Source organism: Eschscholzia californica, unplaced genomic scaffold, assembly GCF_041429995.1.
Source record: "Eschscholzia californica isolate CP2 unplaced genomic scaffold, dmEscCali1.0.p SCAF_1, whole genome shotgun sequence".
Taxonomy (NCBI): Eukaryota; Viridiplantae; Streptophyta; class Magnoliopsida; order Ranunculales; family Papaveraceae; genus Eschscholzia; species Eschscholzia californica.
In genome coordinates, this window is record NW_028238198.1 from 73,785,635 (window position 1) to 73,805,581 (window position 19,947).

General features: G+C 34.9%; 2 protein-coding genes and 1 long non-coding RNA gene across 3 annotated transcripts; 1 reads left to right on the top strand and 2 right to left on the bottom strand.

Moving 5' to 3' along the window:
- Positions 1 to 10,800: 10,800 nt before the first annotated feature.
- LOC147569030 (uncharacterized) lies at positions 10,801 to 11,507 on the bottom strand. Its single transcript, XR_015238522.1, has 3 exons — positions 11,310 to 11,507; positions 11,126 to 11,200; positions 10,801 to 10,995 (listed from the first exon to the last, which is right to left on the bottom strand). It is a non-coding gene; the product is annotated as an uncharacterized LOC147569030 (long non-coding RNA).
- A 1,624-nt stretch (positions 11,508 to 13,131) lies between these two features.
- LOC147569031 (uncharacterized) lies at positions 13,132 to 16,246 on the top strand. Its single transcript, XM_086655498.1, has 4 exons — positions 13,132 to 14,064; positions 14,147 to 14,727; positions 15,084 to 15,599; positions 15,946 to 16,246. The coding sequence occupies exons 1-4, from the start codon at positions 13,758 to 13,760 to the stop codon at positions 16,105 to 16,107; spliced, it is 1,566 nt and encodes a 521-aa protein (XP_086511624.1). The 5' UTR covers positions 13,132 to 13,757; the 3' UTR covers positions 16,108 to 16,246.
- Positions 16,247 to 16,318: 72 nt separating this feature from the next.
- Positions 16,319 to 18,747, bottom strand: LOC147569032 (uncharacterized). Its single transcript, XM_086655501.1, has 6 exons — positions 18,486 to 18,747; positions 18,292 to 18,397; positions 17,433 to 17,572; positions 16,996 to 17,358; positions 16,788 to 16,850; positions 16,319 to 16,629 (listed from the first exon to the last, which is right to left on the bottom strand). The coding sequence occupies exons 1-6, from the start codon at positions 18,654 to 18,656 to the stop codon at positions 16,393 to 16,395; spliced, it is 1,080 nt and encodes a 359-aa protein (XP_086511627.1). The 5' UTR covers positions 18,657 to 18,747; the 3' UTR covers positions 16,319 to 16,392.
- Positions 18,748 to 19,947: the final 1,200 nt, after the last annotated feature.

The following is a 19,947-nucleotide window of genomic DNA, read 5'->3' on the forward strand; positions in this document are numbered from 1 at the left end:
TAAAATTTGAAGAGCCAGAGACTTATAGTCTAAAAGAAATTTTACAAAGAGCTAAGACTTCAGTTTCAAAAGAAGAAACTCTTGGAGAATCTTCTCGCATTAATGAATTACTGCATGAAGTCAAAGTTCTCAAAAGAGAAATTAATACTCTTAAATCTAGAGTAACTTCTCTTGAAATTAAAAAGGATAAATCTATTCTTTCTGAGTCTGATTCTGATCATAAGCCAGATGAAGAAGAATGGAATTCCTTAAAGGAAAAATTAGATACTTTAACATCTGTTAAAGATAAATCTTCAAAAGACGAAGGATCTTTGAAGGATGAATCTTTAACATATGTTAATATGTTAGACAGGGTTATTACCCATAAATGGAATATTAAAATTAAAATCATTGTTCATAAAGAATATACTCTCTCTGCAATTGCCATGGTAGACTCTGGAGCAGATTTAAACTGTATCAATGAAGGATTGATACCCTCCAGATATTTTTCAAAAACTACTGAAATTTTAAATGCTGCAGATGGTAGAAAAATGCTTGTAAATTACAAGCTACAAAATACTGCAGTTTGCAATAATGGAATTTGTTTAGAAATGCCATTTATAATGGTAAAAAATCTTTCTCATGATGTTATTTTGGGAAATCCTTTTCTTCACATGTTATATCCCATTAAAAGCATTAATGAGAAGGGTATAACAAGTTCCATTAATTCTCAAGAAATTACATTTAATTTCGTTACTGAACCTCGTTATCACGAGATTGATTTGTTACAAAAGAAAATTCAAAGAAAAGAAAATTTTCTTAACTCCTTATCCCAGGAGATCAGTTACATGAAAATTACTGAAAAAATCAAACATCCTCTAATTCAAAAGAAAATAAATGATCTTCATGATCTTATTGTCAAAACAATATGTTCTGATATCCCCAATGCCTTCTGGGAAAGAAAGAAACATATTGTTAGTCTGCCTTATGAGCCAGACTTCAATGAAAGGCAAATTCCCACTAAGGCTAGACCTATTGCTATGGGACCTCGCCATTTGGAAATTTGCAAAAAAGAGATTGATGAGTTATTACTCAAAGGTTTAATTAGAAAATCATACAGCCCTTGGAGTTGTCCTGCATTTTATGTTGAAAATGCTGCTGAACTTGAAAGAGGTGTTCCTAGGCTTGTAATTAATTACAAACCTTTTAACAAAGCTCTTAGATGGATAAGGTATCCAATCCCTAATAAAAGGGACTTATTAAATCGGCTGTTTTCAGCCAAAGTTATGTCCAAATTTGATATGAAATCTGGGTTTTGGCAAATTCAGATCAATGAAAAAGATAGATACAAAACTGCATTCACAGTTCCATTTGGCCACTATGAGTGGAACGTGATGCCTTTTGGGCTTAAGAATGCCCCCTCAGAATTTCAAAATATAATGAATGACATTTTCAGTCCTTATACGTCATTCTGTATTGTTTATATCGATGATGTTTTAGTGTTTTCTGAGAATATAGATAAACACTTTAAACATCTTCAAGCATTTATTAATGCTGTCAAACATGCTGGTTTAGTTGTGTCAGCCAAGAAAATCAAATTATTTCAAACAGAAATAAGATTTCTTGGCCATACCATCAAAGAAGGGACTATTTTCCCTATTGATAGAGCTATTACTTTTGCGGATAAATTTCCAGATGAAATCAAGGAAAAAACTCAATTGCAAAGGTTTTTAGGAAGTCTTAATTATATTTCTGACTTCTATAAAAACTTAGCAATTGATGCTAAGCCTTTATTTGACAGGCTTAAGAAAAATCCTCCTGATTGGACTAATGTTCATACAGAAGCAGTCCAAAAGATAAAATTAAAGATTAAGGAAATCCCTTGTCTTGCCATTGCTAATCCAGAAGCTTTTAAAATTGTTGAAACTGATGCTTCTGAATTAGGCTATGGTGGAATCCTTAAACAAAGGATTAATAACAAAGAAACCCTAGTAAGATTTACTTCTGGGATATGGCAAGGGCCAAGGAAAAATTATTCCACAATTAAAAAAGAAATCCTTTCTATAGTTCTGTGTATACAGAAATTCGAAAGTGATTTATTAAACCAAAAATTTTTAGTCAGGGTTGATTGCAAATCAGCCAAAGATGTTTTAGAAAAAGATGTAAAAATTTTAGCATCAAAACAAATTTTTGCCAGATGGCAAGGCATATTGTCTGTATTTGATCAAAGGAAGTAGTAATTCGCTACCTGATTTCTTGACTCGTGAATTTTTGCAGAGTCATGAGCAAGAAGTCTGATAATGGAAAAGGGAAAGCTAAATTGGCAGTTTCTCCCTCAAGCGCGAGTTCTCAGTCTTATAAGACTATGATTTGTAAAACAACGGAACAGCTTAAAGCTGAAGCCTTAATGGCGACTCCTAAGGAGTTAAAATTAAGAGAAGATGCTTATTTAGCAGCAATTCAGTCTAATCAGACTAATGAATATATCTATCCATATATTCCTTACACTACTATATGGATAGCTCCTATTGAGCTAAAATACGCTCATCTTTCTCCAGTTGAAGCTTCATCCTTTTACCTTAGGGAATCAGCAGACCCATTCCTTTATCCTAAGGAATACAATTTTTACTGCGCAATCCTGCAAGTAACTCAATCAGTGGATTTTGATTCTGTCATAAGGTCAGGCGCAGAATGGGCTTATTCTAAAGCCTTTATTAAGAAAGTTGTTACCCCTGAAAATTGGCAGGGTGATTTATTCAAATATCATGAAATACCCAGAGCTGGAAGAAGAGAATTGGATAAATATTGGTTTAACTACTTCGACTACATTAAAGCCTGGGAAGGAGCCTTCTGTTATGAGAATAGACTAAAGAAACACAGTTGGTTCCTCCAATTTCGTGATTTCAACACCACTAATCTTCCACAGTGGTGTTGAAATCACGAAATTGGAGGAACCAACTGTGTTTCTTTAGTCTATTCTCATAACAAAAGGCTCCTTCCCAGGCTTTGATGTAGTGAAGAGTGGTATCAGAGCCAAGTTAGTAGGTATGTAGTATATCATAGTTTTAGTTCCATTTAATTTCATTTAAATTCTCGTAAATTTATGTTTTATGTTTTTGTTTTAATCTTTGTTTTAAGTGTTTAAGTTGTTGTCCAAATTAAATTTCTTTAAATACTATCATACTTATTAAGTCTTGAAGCGTGACTTTGGTGAACTAAAGTAATTTTGTCCTGTGAAACCCGGGGAAACCCTAAGTCGCGTAGCCTAGAATTCCCGTGTTAGCCGGTGAGGGCGTTGTAAGGGATTGGCGTAAATCGTTGACAGTGATCAGGAGCAAATATGCTTGGGATAACCAGAGCCATGTCTAAAAGACATGATAAGGCTAATAGTAGCTGTAATAAAGAAATTTTGTTAAAAGAAAATTTTGAAAAATCTTTACAAAACTGGAATTTACCAGTTCAAAGTTCTGTTTATAAACAGAAAGGAACTTTTGAATTCACCTCTGATTATATCGTAAAAACTGTAGAAGAGGCTATACCCTTAACTGAGGGTTACAACTCATTCCAACTGTTGTCAAAAAATTTGATTGATAAACATAGACAACAATACAAATTCTTGCATATTGGGTTAATTCAAGTAGGTTTGAAACCTGCTACCCGTTTAGGCTTAAACACGTCCGCAATTATTTGTGTACGTGATAAAAGGCACAACAAATTTCATGACTCATTACTTGGAATACTGGAGTCTAGTCTTTGTGACGGACCCATATTCTTTTCGTGTTTTCCAAATTTTACTCTGTCATTAAACGACCCCACAATTATGTACTCTCTTTGCCTTGACATTAAATCTGATGGATTTAATATGATGCAAGGAGCTGAAAACATAATCCTTATTTACAGGATTCAGTATAAAGTTATGAACACCGTAGTACCCAAGATGAAAAATATTTTACAAGATCAAAAGGGGTCTACTACTTTGTTTATAACCAATTTAGAAAAAAGCAATGTAAAGGTCCCAAAAACAATCACATGGGATCATGTTAATTTACCTGAAAAATGGATACTTGAAAAGGCTAATGAGCCTGTTAAAAAAGATAACCGTGAGCTCGAAGAAATCAAAGAGTTCCCTGACGGTGATGTTGAAATTGTCTTCTCTAATCAGAGAATTGCAAGGTTAAAATTAGAAAGCCTAAACAACAAAGTTATTCCAGGTAGAAGTTCTACTTCGTCAGTTCCAACAACTAATTTTGAAAAAATTTCTGGAACAAAATTTACCTCTGACGGAGTAAACCAACCTGAATATAGGGTTAATTTACCCACTTCTGAAATTAATAGTGAAAGAACATCCCCCACTCCTTCTGATATGGGTTATTATAGCCTTTCGCCTATAACGATCCATAAAGAAGAAAAATTCAAATTTAAATTTCCTTTTAGGGGACTTCCAAAGGAATTATTTTATTCCAAAGAAAACAAATTTAAGAGAACATGGTTTTTCCTTGTTAAAGACTCTAAGAGTCATGAAAAATGGTTTTCTCGCTATAAAAGGTTTTTAATAAAAAATGGAGAAGTTATTGATTTCTTCATTTTTATGGAACAATATTATGAAGAATTTCCTGACTTCAAGGATCAAGATTTCATATTTTCTCTTGAAGCTTCTTATAAGAATTTTATTGCTAAAAATGGAAAAGTTTTTAGGAGTGTTCATCCTCCGGAAACCCAATTAGCAATAAGAATCAACAACGAAGAAGTTGTAGCAACTCCTTACAGGAAAAGCGACAACATTGAGGCTGTTGTTGAACAAAACAATTTTACAAATTTAACTCTCAGAACAATGGGAGATCAATTAAATAGAATTGAGAAAAATATTGATTTTGAAAAACAAGAAAAGGCTTCAAATGTTTCCAAAATTTCAGAAACTACTTTTGAAGATAAGGTTTTATTAAAACCAATGAGTTCTGAAAACTTTGATTTCAAAATGGATCCTCAGAATTCTGAAATGGTTGATGAGATTATAAAAAGATTAAAAAATCTTGGAATTAAAGACAATGAATGTGCTCCTCTAGAGACACATGAGTCAGATTATAATTCTGATGCTTCTTATGATGAAGCAGAAAATTCTTCAAAAACAGAAGATAAGATCAATCTTCTGGAGAATATGTTCTTATCAGAACAAAAAAATAATGAAAATAAATTTCAAGTAAATAAGCTTGCATCTTCTTACAAAAAGAAAATGGCTTATAATATTCCTGCAAAGCCCTATTATCATAGGCCTACACCTGTAGACCTTCAATTAGAACAACATGATGAATTCATGACTGTTCAATTTGATGGAAAATCCATTAATGAATGGAATATAGATGGCATGTCAGAATACCAAATGCAAACGGTATTGCACTACATGACTATGTATGCAACTGCTTGTAAAGCACATGGTAATTCTGATCAAAATATTGCCAAAGCCTTAATTCAAGGATTTACTGGTCAATTGAAAGGATGGTGGGATTTCTACCTTCCTGAAGAAGCCAAAATACATATTTCACAGGCTGTTAAAACAGAAGTTAGAGACAATCAGGCTGTACAAGTTACAGATTGTGTCAATACACTTCTGTATACAATAGCAAAACATTTTATTGGCACTACATCGTTGCTTATTGATAGATCTCAAGAGCAACTGATGAATTTAAAATGTCAGAACTTATCTCAGTTCAAATGGTATAAAGACGTATTCTTTTCAAAAGTCTTCACCAAACATGATAGTCAAAATGATTTTTGGAAAGAGAAGTTCTTATCAGGACTACCCCATTTCTTTGCGGAAAAAATACGCAATCGTATTAAGCAAAGACACAATGGAATTATTCCTTATTCCGAATACACTTATGGGGATTTATCCTCAGAAGTGGTTGCTGAAGGCATTAATTTATGCAATGAAATAAAATTGCATAGACAAATCCAAAAGGAGAAAGTCCTTGGCAAAAGAATTATAGGGGACTTTTGTGAGCAAATTGGCTTACCACCTATTGGAACCTCAATCGAAAATAGAGGGAAAAGGACCAATAAGGTCTATGCCAAGCAGAAGTATTTTCCCAAACAGAAAAAGAAAAAAAATTTTAGAGGAAAGAAAAGGAAGTCTGAACCTGAGAATAATTCTCGGCAAAAGACTATCCCTGTCTGCTGGAAATGCCAGAAACCTGGCCACTACGCTAATAAGTGTAGAATGAAAAAGAAAATCAATAGCCTGAATATTGATGAAGGCCTTAAGAGGTCACTTGAAAAATTACTTCTTAATGAAGAAGGGAAAAATTTTAAAGTAGCCGCTATTGCAGAAGACAATCCTGAGGAAGAATCATCTTCAGAAGGATCTGTTGATCAAATAGAAGAATCTGAGGATGACTCTTGCGAAGGAAATTGTGATTACTACAAAGCCTTATGTCAGGCAAATGGTCTATTTCCTTTAACAAAAGAGGATAATTTCATCCTTGACCTTATTGATCAACTTTCTGATCCCATTGCTAAAAGACAAATGCTTCAAAAGTATTTAGAAGATTACAATGGAAAGAAAGGTGACAAAAGGTTAAAATTTGAAGAGCCAGAGACTTATAGTCTAAAAGAAATTTTACAAAGAGCTAAGACTTCAGTTTCAAAAGAAGAAACTCCTGGAGAATCTTCTCGCATTAATGAATTACTGCATGAAGTCAAAGTTCTCAAAAGAGAAATTAATACTCTTAAATCTAGAGTAACTTCTCTTGAAATTAAAAAGGATAAATCTATTCTTTCTGAGTCTGATTCTGATCATGAGTCAGATGAAGAAGAATGGAATTCCTTAAAGGAAAAATTAGATACTTTAACATCTGTTAAAGATAAATCTTCAAAAGATGAAGGATCTTTGAAGGATGAATCTTTAACATATGTTAATATGTTAGACAGGGTTATTACCCATAAATGGCATATTAAAATTAAAATCATTGTTCATAAAGAATATACTCTCTCTGCAATTGCCATGGTAGACTCTGGAGCAGATTTAAACTGTATCAATGAAGGATTGATACCCTCCAGATATTTTTCAAAAACTACTAAAATTTTAAATGCTGCAGATGGTAGAAAAATGCTTGTAAATTACAAGCTACAAAATACTGCAGTTTGCAATAATGGAATTTGTTTAGAAATGCCATTTATAATGGTAAAGAATCTTTCTCATGATGTTATTTTGGGAAATCCTTTTCTTCACATGTTATATCCCATTAAAAGCATTAATGAGAAGGGTATAACAAGTTCCATTAATTCTCAAGAAATTACATTTAATTTCGTTACAGAACCTCGTTATCACGAGATTGATTTGTTACAAAAGAAAATTCAAAGAAAAGAAAATTTTCTTAACTCCTTATCCCAGGAGATCAGTTACATGAAAATTACTGAAAAAATCAAACATCCTTTAATTCAAAAGAAAATAAATGATCTTCACGATCTTATTGTCAAAACAATATGTTCTGATATCCCCAATGCCTTCTGGGAAAGAAAGAAACATATTGTTAGTCTGCCTTATGAGCCAGACTTCAATGAAAGGCAAATTCCCACTAAGGCTAGACCTATTGCTATGGGACCTCGCCATTTGGAAATTTGCAAAAAAGAGATTGATGAGTTATTACTCAAAGGTTTAATTAGAAAATCATACAGCCCTTGGAGTTGTCCTGCATTTTATGTTGAAAATGCTGCTGAACTTGAAAGAGGTGTTCCTAGGCTTGTAATTAATTACAAACCTTTGAACAAAGCTCTTAGATGGATAAGGTATCCAATCCCTAATAAAAGGGACTTATTAAATCGGCTGTTTTCAGCCAAAGTTATGTCCAAATTTGATATGAAATCTGGGTTTTGGCAAATTCAGATCAATGAAAAGGATAGATACAAAACTGCATTCACAGTTCCATTTGGCCACTATGAGTGGAACGTGATGCCTTTTGGGCTTAAGAATGCCCCCTCAGAATTTCAAAATATAATGAATGACATTTTCAGTCCTTATACGTCATTCTGTATTGTTTATATCGATGATGTTTTAGTGTTTTCTGAGAATATAGATAAACACTTTAAACATCTTCAAGCATTTATTAATGCTGTCAAACATGCTGGTTTAGTTGTGTCAGCCAAGAAAATCAAATTATTTCAAACAGAAATAAGATTTCTTGGCCATACCATCAAAGAAGGGACTATTTTCCCTATTGATAGAGCTATTACTTTTGCGGATAAATTTCCAGATGAAATCAAAGAAAAAACTCAATTGCAAAGGTTTTTAGGAAGTCTTAATTATATTTCTGACTTCTATAAAAACTTAGCAATTGATGCTAAGCCTTTATTTGACAGGCTTAAGAAAAATCCTCCTGATTGGACTAATGTTCATACAGAAGCAGTCCAAAAGATAAAATTAAAGATTAAGGAAATCCCTTGTCTTGCCATTGCTAATCCAGAAGCTTTTAAAATTGTTGAAACTGATGCTTCTGAATTAGGCTATGGTGGAATCCTTAAACAAAGGATTAATAACAAAGAAACCCTAGTAAGATTTACTTCTGGGATATGGCAAGGGCCAAGGAAAAATTATTCCACAATTAAAAAAGAAATCCTTTCTATAGTTCTGTGTATACAAAAATTCGAAAGTGATTTATTAAACCAAAAATTTTTGGTCAGGGTTGATTGTAAATCAGCCAAAGATGTTAAAAATTTAGCATCAAAACAAATTTTTGCCAGATGGCAAGGCATATTGTCTGTGTTTGATTTTGATATTGAGTTTATCAAAGGAAGTAGTAATTCACTACCTGATTTCTTGACTCGTGAGTTTTTGCAGAGTCATGAGCAATAATGGAAAAGGGAAAGCTAAATTGGCAGTTTCTCCCTCAAGCGCGAGTTCTCAGTCTTATAAGACTATGATTGGTAAAACAACGGAACAGCTTAAAGCTGAAGCCTTAAAGGCGACTCCTAAGGAGTTAAAATTAAGAGGAGATGCTTATTTAGCAGCAATTCAGTCTAATCAGACTAATGAATATATCTATCCATATATTCCTTACACTACTATATGGATAGCTCCTATTGAGCTAAAATACGCTCATCTTTCCCCAGTTGAAGCTTCATCCTTTTACCTTAGGGAATCAGCAGACCCATTCCTTTATCCTAAGGAATACAATTTTTACTGCGCAATCCTGCAAGTAACTCAATCAGTGGATTTTGATTCTGTCATAAGGTCAGGCGCAGAATGGGCTTATTCTAAAGCCTTTATTAAGAAAGTTGTTACCCCTGAAAATTGGCAGGGTGATTTATTCAAATATCATGAAATACCCAGAGCTGGAAGAAGAGAATTGGATAAATATTGGTTTAACTACTTCGACTACATTAAAGCCTGGGAAGGAGCCTTTTGTTATGAGAATAGACTAAAGAAACACAGTTGGTTCCTCCAATTTCGTGATTTCAACACCACTAATCTTCCATAGTGGTTCATCAAATGGTTTTACACTTGGGGATCACACCCTATAATTTTCCCTGACAAAGTTAGGAATATATTTGATGATTTTATTAAATCTAACCCATCATTAAAAAATCCCGAGCTTATCTTTGCAGCTTATTATCAGGTTCCATGGATAGCTAGATGGGACGTTGTTATTACAAATTTTCCTATTAAAAAATTTGAGATAACAGTCTCTCATATCCCTTATTTGGGAAGAAGAATTCTTATTAAATGGTGGGATAAATTTGAATTCTTTAAGGATTCGATATTTTCTGAAAAAAGAATAGTTTCATTTGAACCAGCACCTCCACCAAAAGCTCCTAAAAAGGATGTCTCAGATCTTCTTAAGGAACTGCTCGCTTCATCCTCAAAGTCAGACCTAAAGAAGCAGTTGAGAGAAATTTTAAACAACTCATCTGATGAAGATGACGACACTGAAGATGATGACTCTATGCAAGATTCCCAGGACCCATTTGCATAAAAGTCTAAATCTCAATTATGATCGCTTTTATTAAAGTCAAGCATTTTGTAAAAAGAAGGATATTATTATATCCACCACAATTGTAGTTACTTTAAATATTCGCACTTTAGGTTGTCGGTCATTTTACTTTTCTTTTTGGTGTCGGCATAAAATGCCAATTATATTTTGTAAAGGAACGTGCACTAGCAGTACTAATAACCTGACGATGGGGCCCAATGAGCACCCGGGGTTACTTTTACCTGCTACTCAAGTTCCCGGTAGCCGGTTTATAGGTCATCCGGTTACTCTTAGTATCTATATAAAGGGGGAGCTAGAAACCTTCCAATCTTGTAACATAAGAATAATAACTTTGAATAATATTCTCCTTCTTCCATCATCACTCTTTCTTCCACTAACCTTGAGAATTCCACGCTAGTTCTTATTTCCCACTTTATCTCTTTCTTCCATGATCCTGATGCATTAGAGAGTTTTCAAGTGACCTCTTAAGGCCTTAGGTGGTCCTGAAATTGAACGAAGTAAAGCATCACACTTTTAGTTAACCTACAAATACTGATGATATGGAATCAATGTATACACAATCCGAGAATCTACTGCAGAACTTATTAGGTAGCTAAATGACACGGACAATTTTTTTTATATAAAACTTGTTACACATGACAAATTCGATTATCGTAATTTACCACTCAACTGTTGCTTGAAATGTTTTAACTTTTAACCACACCAAACCTCGTTCTCAAACGAAATCCTGTGCATGGCAGTTATTTACATGTACTGATTCTAACAACCCTCGTGAAAGATGCAGAAGAGTGAAACGTTCGTGGGTAAATAAGATTGATATGGATTCATCTGCTTAGAAACTCTCTCTCTACCCAATTTAGGGTATTCGAATTAACTTAGTTAGTTCAATTAACAGTTTAACCACATGTACTAGTCATCTTGAAGCATTATTAAAGCACCATAGCAGAAAAAAGGAAAGAAAACTAAAGTACTCACTGTGCTTGAATCTTTCATTAAATTCTGCATCTTTCTTGTCCTTATTATCCTTCAAAATCTAAAAGAACAAAGATTCAATCAAGAATGAATTCACAAGAACTGTACCTAAGGTCAATTCACAAACAATAATAATAACCTAATAGCATTGTCAATGTGGTTCTTGTTGGGAGAAGGGGGGGAAATCAAACCTCAAAGAGTGCTCTATCTCTCTGAGCAGTTCCATCCTCAGCTCGTTCCCCTCTAGTTTTCTTCGATTCATCTAACTGCAATATTGAAATTAACAAAAATGAAGAAACTTTATGATCTATCTGATTTAGGAATTAGGTTTACGAATGGTGATGTGATTAGGGTTTTAGTAGATGAGAAACCTACCTGTTCCTCGGAGACAAAATTCATCAACCTGATAGAGGATGATGATGTATGAGTAGGAGCTCCTTCCGCCATATCTGGTTAGGGTTTTTCTTGCTCCTAGTTTTCACTATCAAATTCTTTGCTCCTCTTCGCCTCTATTGGAGTCGCTCTGATTCTCGTATTTTGGGACTCCCGCGTTTCATTGCCGCGCTGGTAAGCCCGAGATATACCCGATCCGCCCTAGCTTGACCCGTCTCTTTGGATTCACGCTTGAGCAACCTATGAGAAACAAGGATTTCTCTCGCCACGTGACTGAACATGTGAGAGGAGAGAGAAACTCTTGTTTATCTCACAGACGGTTCAAGTGGGAGTCCCAGAGAGCGGGTTGAGTATACTCTTTGTTTTTTTGTTAGAAACATTGATACATCAATGAGATATGATAAACACGATAATCGCCAAATTCAAATTCTTTCAGAAACGAGTCTAAAATCCAACTAAATAACTATCTAAAGGCAACTGAATTATGGGTTTAAAGTCCAACTAAACTACTTTTATTTATCACCCCGTCGTTTTTTTCTCTCCCTTCGTCTCACGACCTGTACTAAAAAAAAAAAAGTAAAAACAAAAATAAAATTCTTAATCTTCTTGTTCTTCCTTCCTTCTTCTCTATCTACTTGTCGGCAAAGGGGAGGACTCCTTGGGGAAGCATTCATGTGAAAGGAATACAAGGGAGAGACATGCTCCATCTTTTATATCCACTTGTGTTACTTATGTATATGTATATTGTGCCTTCATTTCTCAATGATTACTCCATCTTTAACAACCACCATTAGATCAACATTCTTAGTCGCGGACAACAGATGCTCCAACACAACCGTTTAATGCTATATCGTGATGCGCCATTATAATTGTGGTCCTGTTTATCATGACTCGTTTTGGTGCATCTTGAATTATGTTATCTGATTCTGCATAAGTTGCACTGTTGCCTTGTCTAGTGGTAATACTTTTGGTACTTTTCACTATTGGTCTTGTTATTGTTACTAGCTGCTTTTGCCCACAGGACGATTGAATTCCCTTACCTCCTACATGAGGTTCAAAATGCGCCCTTCATAATTGTAGTAGTCTTCATTTTATAGCCAAATTTTTAGGAGTTCTAATGTGTAAATTATGCGCCTACATCAATTACGTTGGGCGCCTATAGCACCTCCCATGTCTCCAAAATCTTCATATATTAAGGTGATTTCTTCTAGTTTGTTTAGGTTTACCAAGAACAATGTTTGTTTATTTAAGAAAGAAATGCTTCAATAAACCTCATTTAGCATTATAGGTAAAGTTTACTTTGAAATTATGCGATCAAGTTTTGCGAAGTTGAATTCAGCCCTACAATACATAATATTTACTACATTTTTACCCTAATCAAATTATGATGGGAAGCTCTTATGTGTTGATTAGTTCAAGTATCACAATTCACAAGCGAGGATGAGAATCAAATTTATATTGAAAAATCATGAGATGTGCAATTCAGTTGGGGTGTGATGTAATCATTCTTGTAATTTTTCAGAACTAGTAGGTAGAAAATCAAATGCCCAAAAATTGATTTTGATTTGACCCAAAACCCACTACTCCCAACTCTAGTGGGCCAAGAAATACACCATCCAAATGTGTAAAAGGATTCCTTCACTAGAAGTTCAGCAATCAAAAACCACATACTCTCTGTGGATATCACATTCTTGTGTTGTGCTATAACATGTTAGTAGTAGTTGTTGACAAGTATATATATATATATATATATATATATATATATATATATATAGAGAGAGAGAGAGAGAGAGAGAGAGAGAGAGAGAGAGGAAAAGTTAGAATGGGTTATTGGGGTAGTGTCCTTTATGATATGATGATATCTTGAAGTATATGGGAAGAAAAGCAATTGGAAAGCACACATCACTAAAAGCTGAATCCCACTTCCTAAATCTTCAACAAGTACTAGATATCTTATCTCACTTCTGAATTGGACAATTGGGTCTTGTTATATTAAGTGGTTATTGATTAGAGATCCTTAAAGAGATGAAGAAATCACATTCTATTTACACTTTAATATAAGATCCACATTATTGCACTTTTAATATGAGATTATGAGATCCACAACAACATGACACGATTTATACTCGGAAAGAAAATTTGTCCCAAAAAATAAGCGAGTATAGTGTACTGAGTATTTACACTTTATAATGTCTTCGACACAAAAGATGCAAAAACTAATCGCTACAAAATTACACTCAAATACCTCAAAGCATGTATCATCTTTTTCGAACTTAATGTCTAAATTTATAAAATGCTTAAAGAAAAATATTTTAAACTATTTATGATTTGTTCCTTGAGTTATTAATTTATTGTCTCATAATTGAAGTTTTTTAATATAGATTTAGTCTGTGCAATAGACACGGACAAAACATTCTTGTTGCTATTTAAATGCAACACCCAGTTCTCTCTCTCTCTCTCTCTCTCTCTCTCCCACACTGTCTCTCTCTCTCTAAACAAGCTTCCATGAAAACAGCCATGGAAAACCAGGATTGGGTTTTACTTTTCTTGATAATTTTACTTGTTTTCAAGACTTGTTTGGGTTTTGAGCAAAATCAAACATCAGCTCTGGGAGACCCAGGTATGAGAAGAGATGAACTGAGAGTAGCTTTTGAAGGTTGGAATTTTTGCAATGAAGTTGGGAAAGAAGCTCCTAACATGGGAAGTCCAAGAGCTGCCGATTGTTTCGATTTATCCGGTAAGCCACAACCACTCATTCAAACACCAAACAAGAACAAAATCTTTTACAGGTTTCATTGTTTTTGTTTGTCTTTTAACAGGTTCTTCATTGAAGCATAGAGTGACTAAATCTGATAACAAACTTGGAGTTGGAAACCCATTTCCAGGATTGAGTTCAGAAGCTCAAAACAATGCAGATCTATATGCAGTAGAGAAGGAATTGTATTTAGGATCATTATGTGAAGTTAAAGAAACTCAAAATCCATGGCAATTTTGGATGATAATGCTGAAAAATGGAAACTATGATACAAAATCTGGTTTATGTCCTGAAAATGGGAAGAAAGTAGGTCCTTTTAAACCAGGGAGGTTTCCTTGCTTTGGTGATGGGTGTATGAACCAACCCATTTTGTATCATCAACCTACAAACATTGTGGGAATGAATGAACTAAGAGGGAGTTTTAATGGAACTTATGATTTGGGAACTGATATAAGAAAAGGGATTGATGGGATTTCATTTTTTGAAGTGGTTTGGGAAAAGAAAGTTGGAGTTGGTAGTTGGGTTTTTACTCATAAACTTAAAACAACAAAGAAATATCCATGGTTGATGTTGTATCTTAGAGCTGATGCAACTAAAGGATTCTCAGGTGGTTACCATTATGATACAAGAGGAATGATGAAAATGGTAAGCGAAAGATTTAGAAAAAGGGTTCACTTAATCCGAAAGACGAAAACATAACATGTTATCAGACAATATTCGATAATTTATTTCGTATAACGAGCTCTTAATTGGGTTATGTCGTATAACGAGCTCCTAATTCAGACATGGACCCAAAATCAGCTGAGTCGGCCATTCAGACGAGTCAGACGCACGAATCGGACACAAAAAAACAAACATTTTGAACCCTGAGTATAGTCAATATAGATCTCGAGTCCGATTTCGATCTGACTCGAAGAAAAATAAACACCGTACGAAAACATCTTAGAGATCTCACTGAAAAGTTCGATAAAGAACAACTAACTATTTACCTTCTTTTACAGCTCCCAGAGTCGCCGAATTTCAAAGTTAGGATGACCTTGGATGTGAAGCAAGGAGGAGGCCCAAAGAGCCAGTTTTACCTGATAGACATAGGGAGTTGCTGGAAGAACAATGGAGCTCCCTGTGATGGAGATGTTCTTACTGATGTAACCAGATATAGTGAGATGATCATTAATCCTGAAACACCAGCTTGGTGCAACCCTACAAATCTGATTAACTGCCCACCATATCATATTGATCCAAATAATAAAAAGATTTATAGGAATGATACTGCAAATTTCCCATATTCAGCTTACCATTATTACTGTGCTCCTGGAAATGCAAAATACTTGGAAAAGCCAGTAAGTTTGTGTGATCCTTATAGCAATCCTCATGCACAAGAACTAGTTCAATTGTTGCCACATCCAATTTGGGCTGAATATGGATATCCGACGAAAAAGGGAGACGGGTGGGTTGGAGATCCAAGAACTTGGGAGCTCGATGTTGGTGGTCTTTCTGGTAGACTATATTTCTATCAGGTTAGTATTTATTACCCTGATTCTCACATTAAAGCAACAACTTAACGTCTTAACGATTTGCTTTCTTAATTGTCTAGATTTGACTCGCTTGAGTCTGACTTTCTTTAGTCATAAACAAATGTCATTTCAAACAATGGGCTCTTTGTTCATGCTTATTCTATGTCTGACCCAAACTGAATCAAAATAAGCCCGGGTCAGCCAATTATATGAATCAGATGCAAGACTCCGATAAAAGCAAGCATTCCGAAATCCGACTTGAATCAATTCAGATATCGAGTCAAATTTCAGTATATCTATTTGGAAAAGGAAAAAAAAACACTACCTTATTGTATTTTCATTTTTGTAGGATCCTGGTACAACTCCTGCTAAACGAATATGGACTTCCATCGATATGGGAACGGAAATATATATCAGTGACAAGTATGAGATGGCTGAGTGGACTCTAAGCGACTTCGATGTACTTCTTACATCCCCAACGAAGAAAACCCCAGCTTTATTAGCTCTTTAGAACTTTACTACATATGGGGTATCCAGATAAATGTTTAGCAGTTATGAGATTAAGAAGCTAAAGCCCGATTGGGCCCGTTTCTTTGTTATTGAAGCTTGTTCTACTTTTGTAACTCTAGTTATATAAAAATTATTAAGCAGAACTGTTGCCACCCGAAGATCAATTGTCATACAAGAATATCCACTATTTGGCATCGATATACACCAAAAAATATCAAAACTTTCTTGATTTCTTTCTCTATTTTCGGGGTGACCAAATGACCAACAAAGTTACATGCAAGTATCTTTAATAAAATGGAAGCTTACACTTGGTTATGCTATGATGTCTACCGAAACTGGTTATTGGAGAACCTTGAGGGGATTCTAGCAACTCTTTATTGTAAATAACAGACATAAGACAGAGCCCATGAGGTGGGGCAGCCAAGGCGTATTTTGCAAGTTCCCTTCGATCTCGAGTAGCCAAAAGCTTGGGGACAATATCCGGTGGAATTGCTTCCCTTCCTACTTGTAACAATAACGCTACCTGCAAAATAAGTAAATAGCACAAACCTATTTTCAGGTGTTCTTACAAATCATGAATAACGTTAAGAATGAATAAGTAAATAAACCTGAAATAGCACAGAACAGTAGTCGAGTTTCATTTAAGGACTAGATATGAAAAGATCTTAAGAAAATGTTTACCATGTTTCTAACTTGTCTGTATAGGAAACCCGAGCCTTCAACCTCAAGTTGCAAAAGGGGTCCCTGGACATCAATACAACTACATATCAATTCAAATAACGATATCGCCTAATCGGCTCGTATAAGTTGGAAAAGAAAATCAAACTAAACATGAAATATGTGTGGGTTTCAAGCCAATTAACTTTAGGTATGGGGGATTAACAATTACCATTTCAATGACATCAAAACGGAATATATGCTTTACAGGATTTGGCGTTCCATCGTTCTGTGATGCATTAGCAAAAGCGGAGAAGTCTTGCTTTCCAACAAAATATTTTGCAGCTTCTCTCATTGCAACTGCATTAAGTTTATAAGTGTAATGATACGCATAGCAACGCTGAAATGGGTCCATGACGGCATCGTTATAAATCTTGTAATGATAAATTTTGCCCTTCGTTGAAAAACGAGCATGAAAATCGGGCAATGCGGGACTAATTTCTCTAACTCGGATATCAGAAGGAAGAAGACCATTAAGTGCAGCATGAACACTATCCAAACTCTCATAATTGAAAGGCGTAAGAAAGTGAGCAACCTGATAATTTATCTGTAGTAAGTTTGAATCAAGGATTACCAATTTGAATCTTCGAAACATTAAAATAAACAAACCTGGCCCCAGGCATGAACTCCGCTGTCTGTCCTACTAGCACCGACTAAACATAAATCCTTGCGGTCTAGCTTTGTAGCACGAATTAAAGCTTTTTCAATAGAACATTGGATAGTTGGTGGTGACTGCTGATATTGCCACCCTAATACATTTCGAATATTTTAGAAACCAAATAAATAACAAACATAAAAGCAAGAATCTTAATACAAGTAACGTTTATTTCTTAGATAGAAGTTGGAAATCTTTGTCTAACAAGAAGTTAGAGAACACGAGTGTTCGAAAACTGGACAAGGGAAGAACCGAAGACGTGACAAATCATGTAGTAAGTTCTTGAGATTCGCTTTTTTGACAAACAACTTCAATTCAAGGAACAGCACCCTTGAATTGCTTCCTTATATCTGCTTCTAAAAGTAGATGCTTATGGAAAAATCTTTTCCCTATTGCTCACCGAACAAGTCTCAAAATCCAAATTTTTAGAAAAATAACTTACACAAAGAGAATTCCAAAGTCGGCCACGGATAGTAAGAGCACAAGTAACCAAAATTCAACTCTATATTGTTTTCCCCAATGAAGTTGATTGAGAATATAAGGTAAATGCCAAATGAATTTTCCAATTAGAAATAGCAATAAAGAAGAGACTACCAGCTTATGAATTTAACATACCATAGTGGAAGAACAAGCAGTGACATTAATGAATTTTCGAACAATTCATTAAGCTTACTCTCCAAGAACAGTGACACAATTTTTCTACCTTCTTAACTAGTGCTATCTTTTCTTTTGAATCCTACCCATACCCATTACCAAACTACAAAAATTTATAATAATCCATACACTATATTCAATTTTGAAAGAAACCCAAACCTGAGAATTTGGTGCCATCATATGCAATAACCAAACGCCATTTATAGCAAGGAAGAGTAGGTTTTATGAAGATATTTGGGTCCTCTTCACTACCACCATTAGAGTTCTGGTGAAATAAGCAATTAAAATCATGAGAGAAAGAAGGATTAAGAAAAAGAAGAGAGAGAGAAGCAGTGAATGGAGAAAGTTTATACCGAGTTTTTAGTTGAAGGAAGAATTGAAGTTAAAGGAGGAGCAGAAACACCAATTACAGCACTACCCATATCAAGTTTTTGGCTGAATTCATTAATCTGAGAAGAAATCTTGCGGGAAGAAGATAAAAAGAGATGAGTTTTACAAATGAAATGCTTCTTTAGCTTTATCATGAGAACGACTCATTTGTTAAATCGCCGATGTAACACGGAAACGGTTTCAACTCGTAAATGCAATAACCTTGAGAAATTTGCTCAAATGCTCCTATTCAGGGGGGCACTTTGGGCTAATGCCCCACAACTTTTTGAAAATGCTGAAATGCCCCTTCGTGATTTTTGTTCCGGTTTTGCCCTCGTATAGAAGAATAACTAGATTTCCAAATTTTCAGCCAAATGGGATCCCAACCAAACCATCGTCTTCTTTCCACTCTGTATCTCTCTGCCTTTGTGAGCTCCCTTCACTTTTTTTGCTTTGATCTTCCATTGAAGATTGTGGAAGCCTTAATCACTTTATATATCTTTCTTTCTCAATCGAGGCCAAATCACTAAGTTTAGGTGCATTCTTTCTCTCGGGCTACCTAATGTTTGATCCATAAGATTTGAGAAGCTCTTTCTCTCTAGGTTGAAATCTTTCTTTTTTCCTCCTACCAAATTGCAAGAGGCATTTGCACTTCAATGATTTCGGCCTAGAGAGAGAAAACAATTTTATGAATCAAACTTTGGGTAGCTTGAGAGAAAGAATGCACTTAAACTGAGTGACTTGGCATAGATTGAGAGAGGGATATGAAGTGATTAAGTTTTTCAACAATCATCAATGGGAGTTCAAAGCAAGAAAGAGAAGGGAGTCGGGAGAGGAAGGTTCGGTTGGGATCCCATTTGGATGAAAATTGAAAATCTAGAGTTCTAGATTTCCTTATATACGAGGGCGAAACCGGAAGAAGAAAAAACAAAAAGGGGCATTTTAGAAATCTCAAAAAGTTTTGGGGCATTTGCAGTGCCTTAAGCAAATTTCTCACTGACCTCTAGGGCAAAAATAGGGTTAATTCTACTCCAAATGTGACCAACTGACTATTTTAGCCTCTTAAAGTATTCAACTGATCGTTTTAGGTGGGTTTTCTCCTTCCACATTTGGAATCGGTGTATCATGAGAATGACTCATTTGTCAACTCACTAATGCAATACTGAAACAGTTTCCACTCGTGCAAGAACTTTTTGGGTGGAAATAAGGTTAATTCCATCTCGACCTCATAAGTGTGACCAACTGACTATTTTTTAGCCTCTTAAGTTCTCCAACAAACTATTTTAGTAAGGTTTTATACTTCTGCGTTTGAAGTGAGTTTGTCCCTTGCAACCTATGTAAAAGGGCACAGGATGGTGACACTCCATAAAACAACACAAGGCAAAATGGTGTTCATACACCTTTTGTCTAGTTAAACACTTAGGCATGCACTTCCACTTTGATTAT

Bases quoted from the DNA above. Each gene is read 5' to 3' on its own strand.
- LOC147569031 (XM_086655498.1), top strand. From the start codon at position 13,758: ATGCAACACCCAGTTCTCTCTCTCTCTCTCTCTCTCTCTCTCCCACAC. The intron at 14,065-14,146 runs GTAAGCCACAAC...GTCTTTTAACAG, and splicing joins CGATTGTTTCGATTTATCCG to GTTCTTCATTGAAGCATAGA. The intron at 14,728-15,083 runs GTAAGCGAAAGA...CTTCTTTTACAG, and splicing joins CAAGAGGAATGATGAAAATG to CTCCCAGAGTCGCCGAATTT.
- LOC147569032 (XM_086655501.1), bottom strand. From the start codon at position 18,656: ATGATAAAGCTAAAGAAGCATTTCATTTGTAAAACTCATCTCTTTTTA. The intron at 17,359-17,432 runs GTTTGTTTATTT...ATAAATTATCAG, and splicing joins GAGTTCATGCCTGGGGCCAG to GTTGCTCACTTTCTTACGCC. The intron at 16,851-16,995 runs GTAATTGTTAAT...ATTGATGTCCAG, and splicing joins GTTTTGATGTCATTGAAATG to GGACCCCTTTTGCAACTTGA.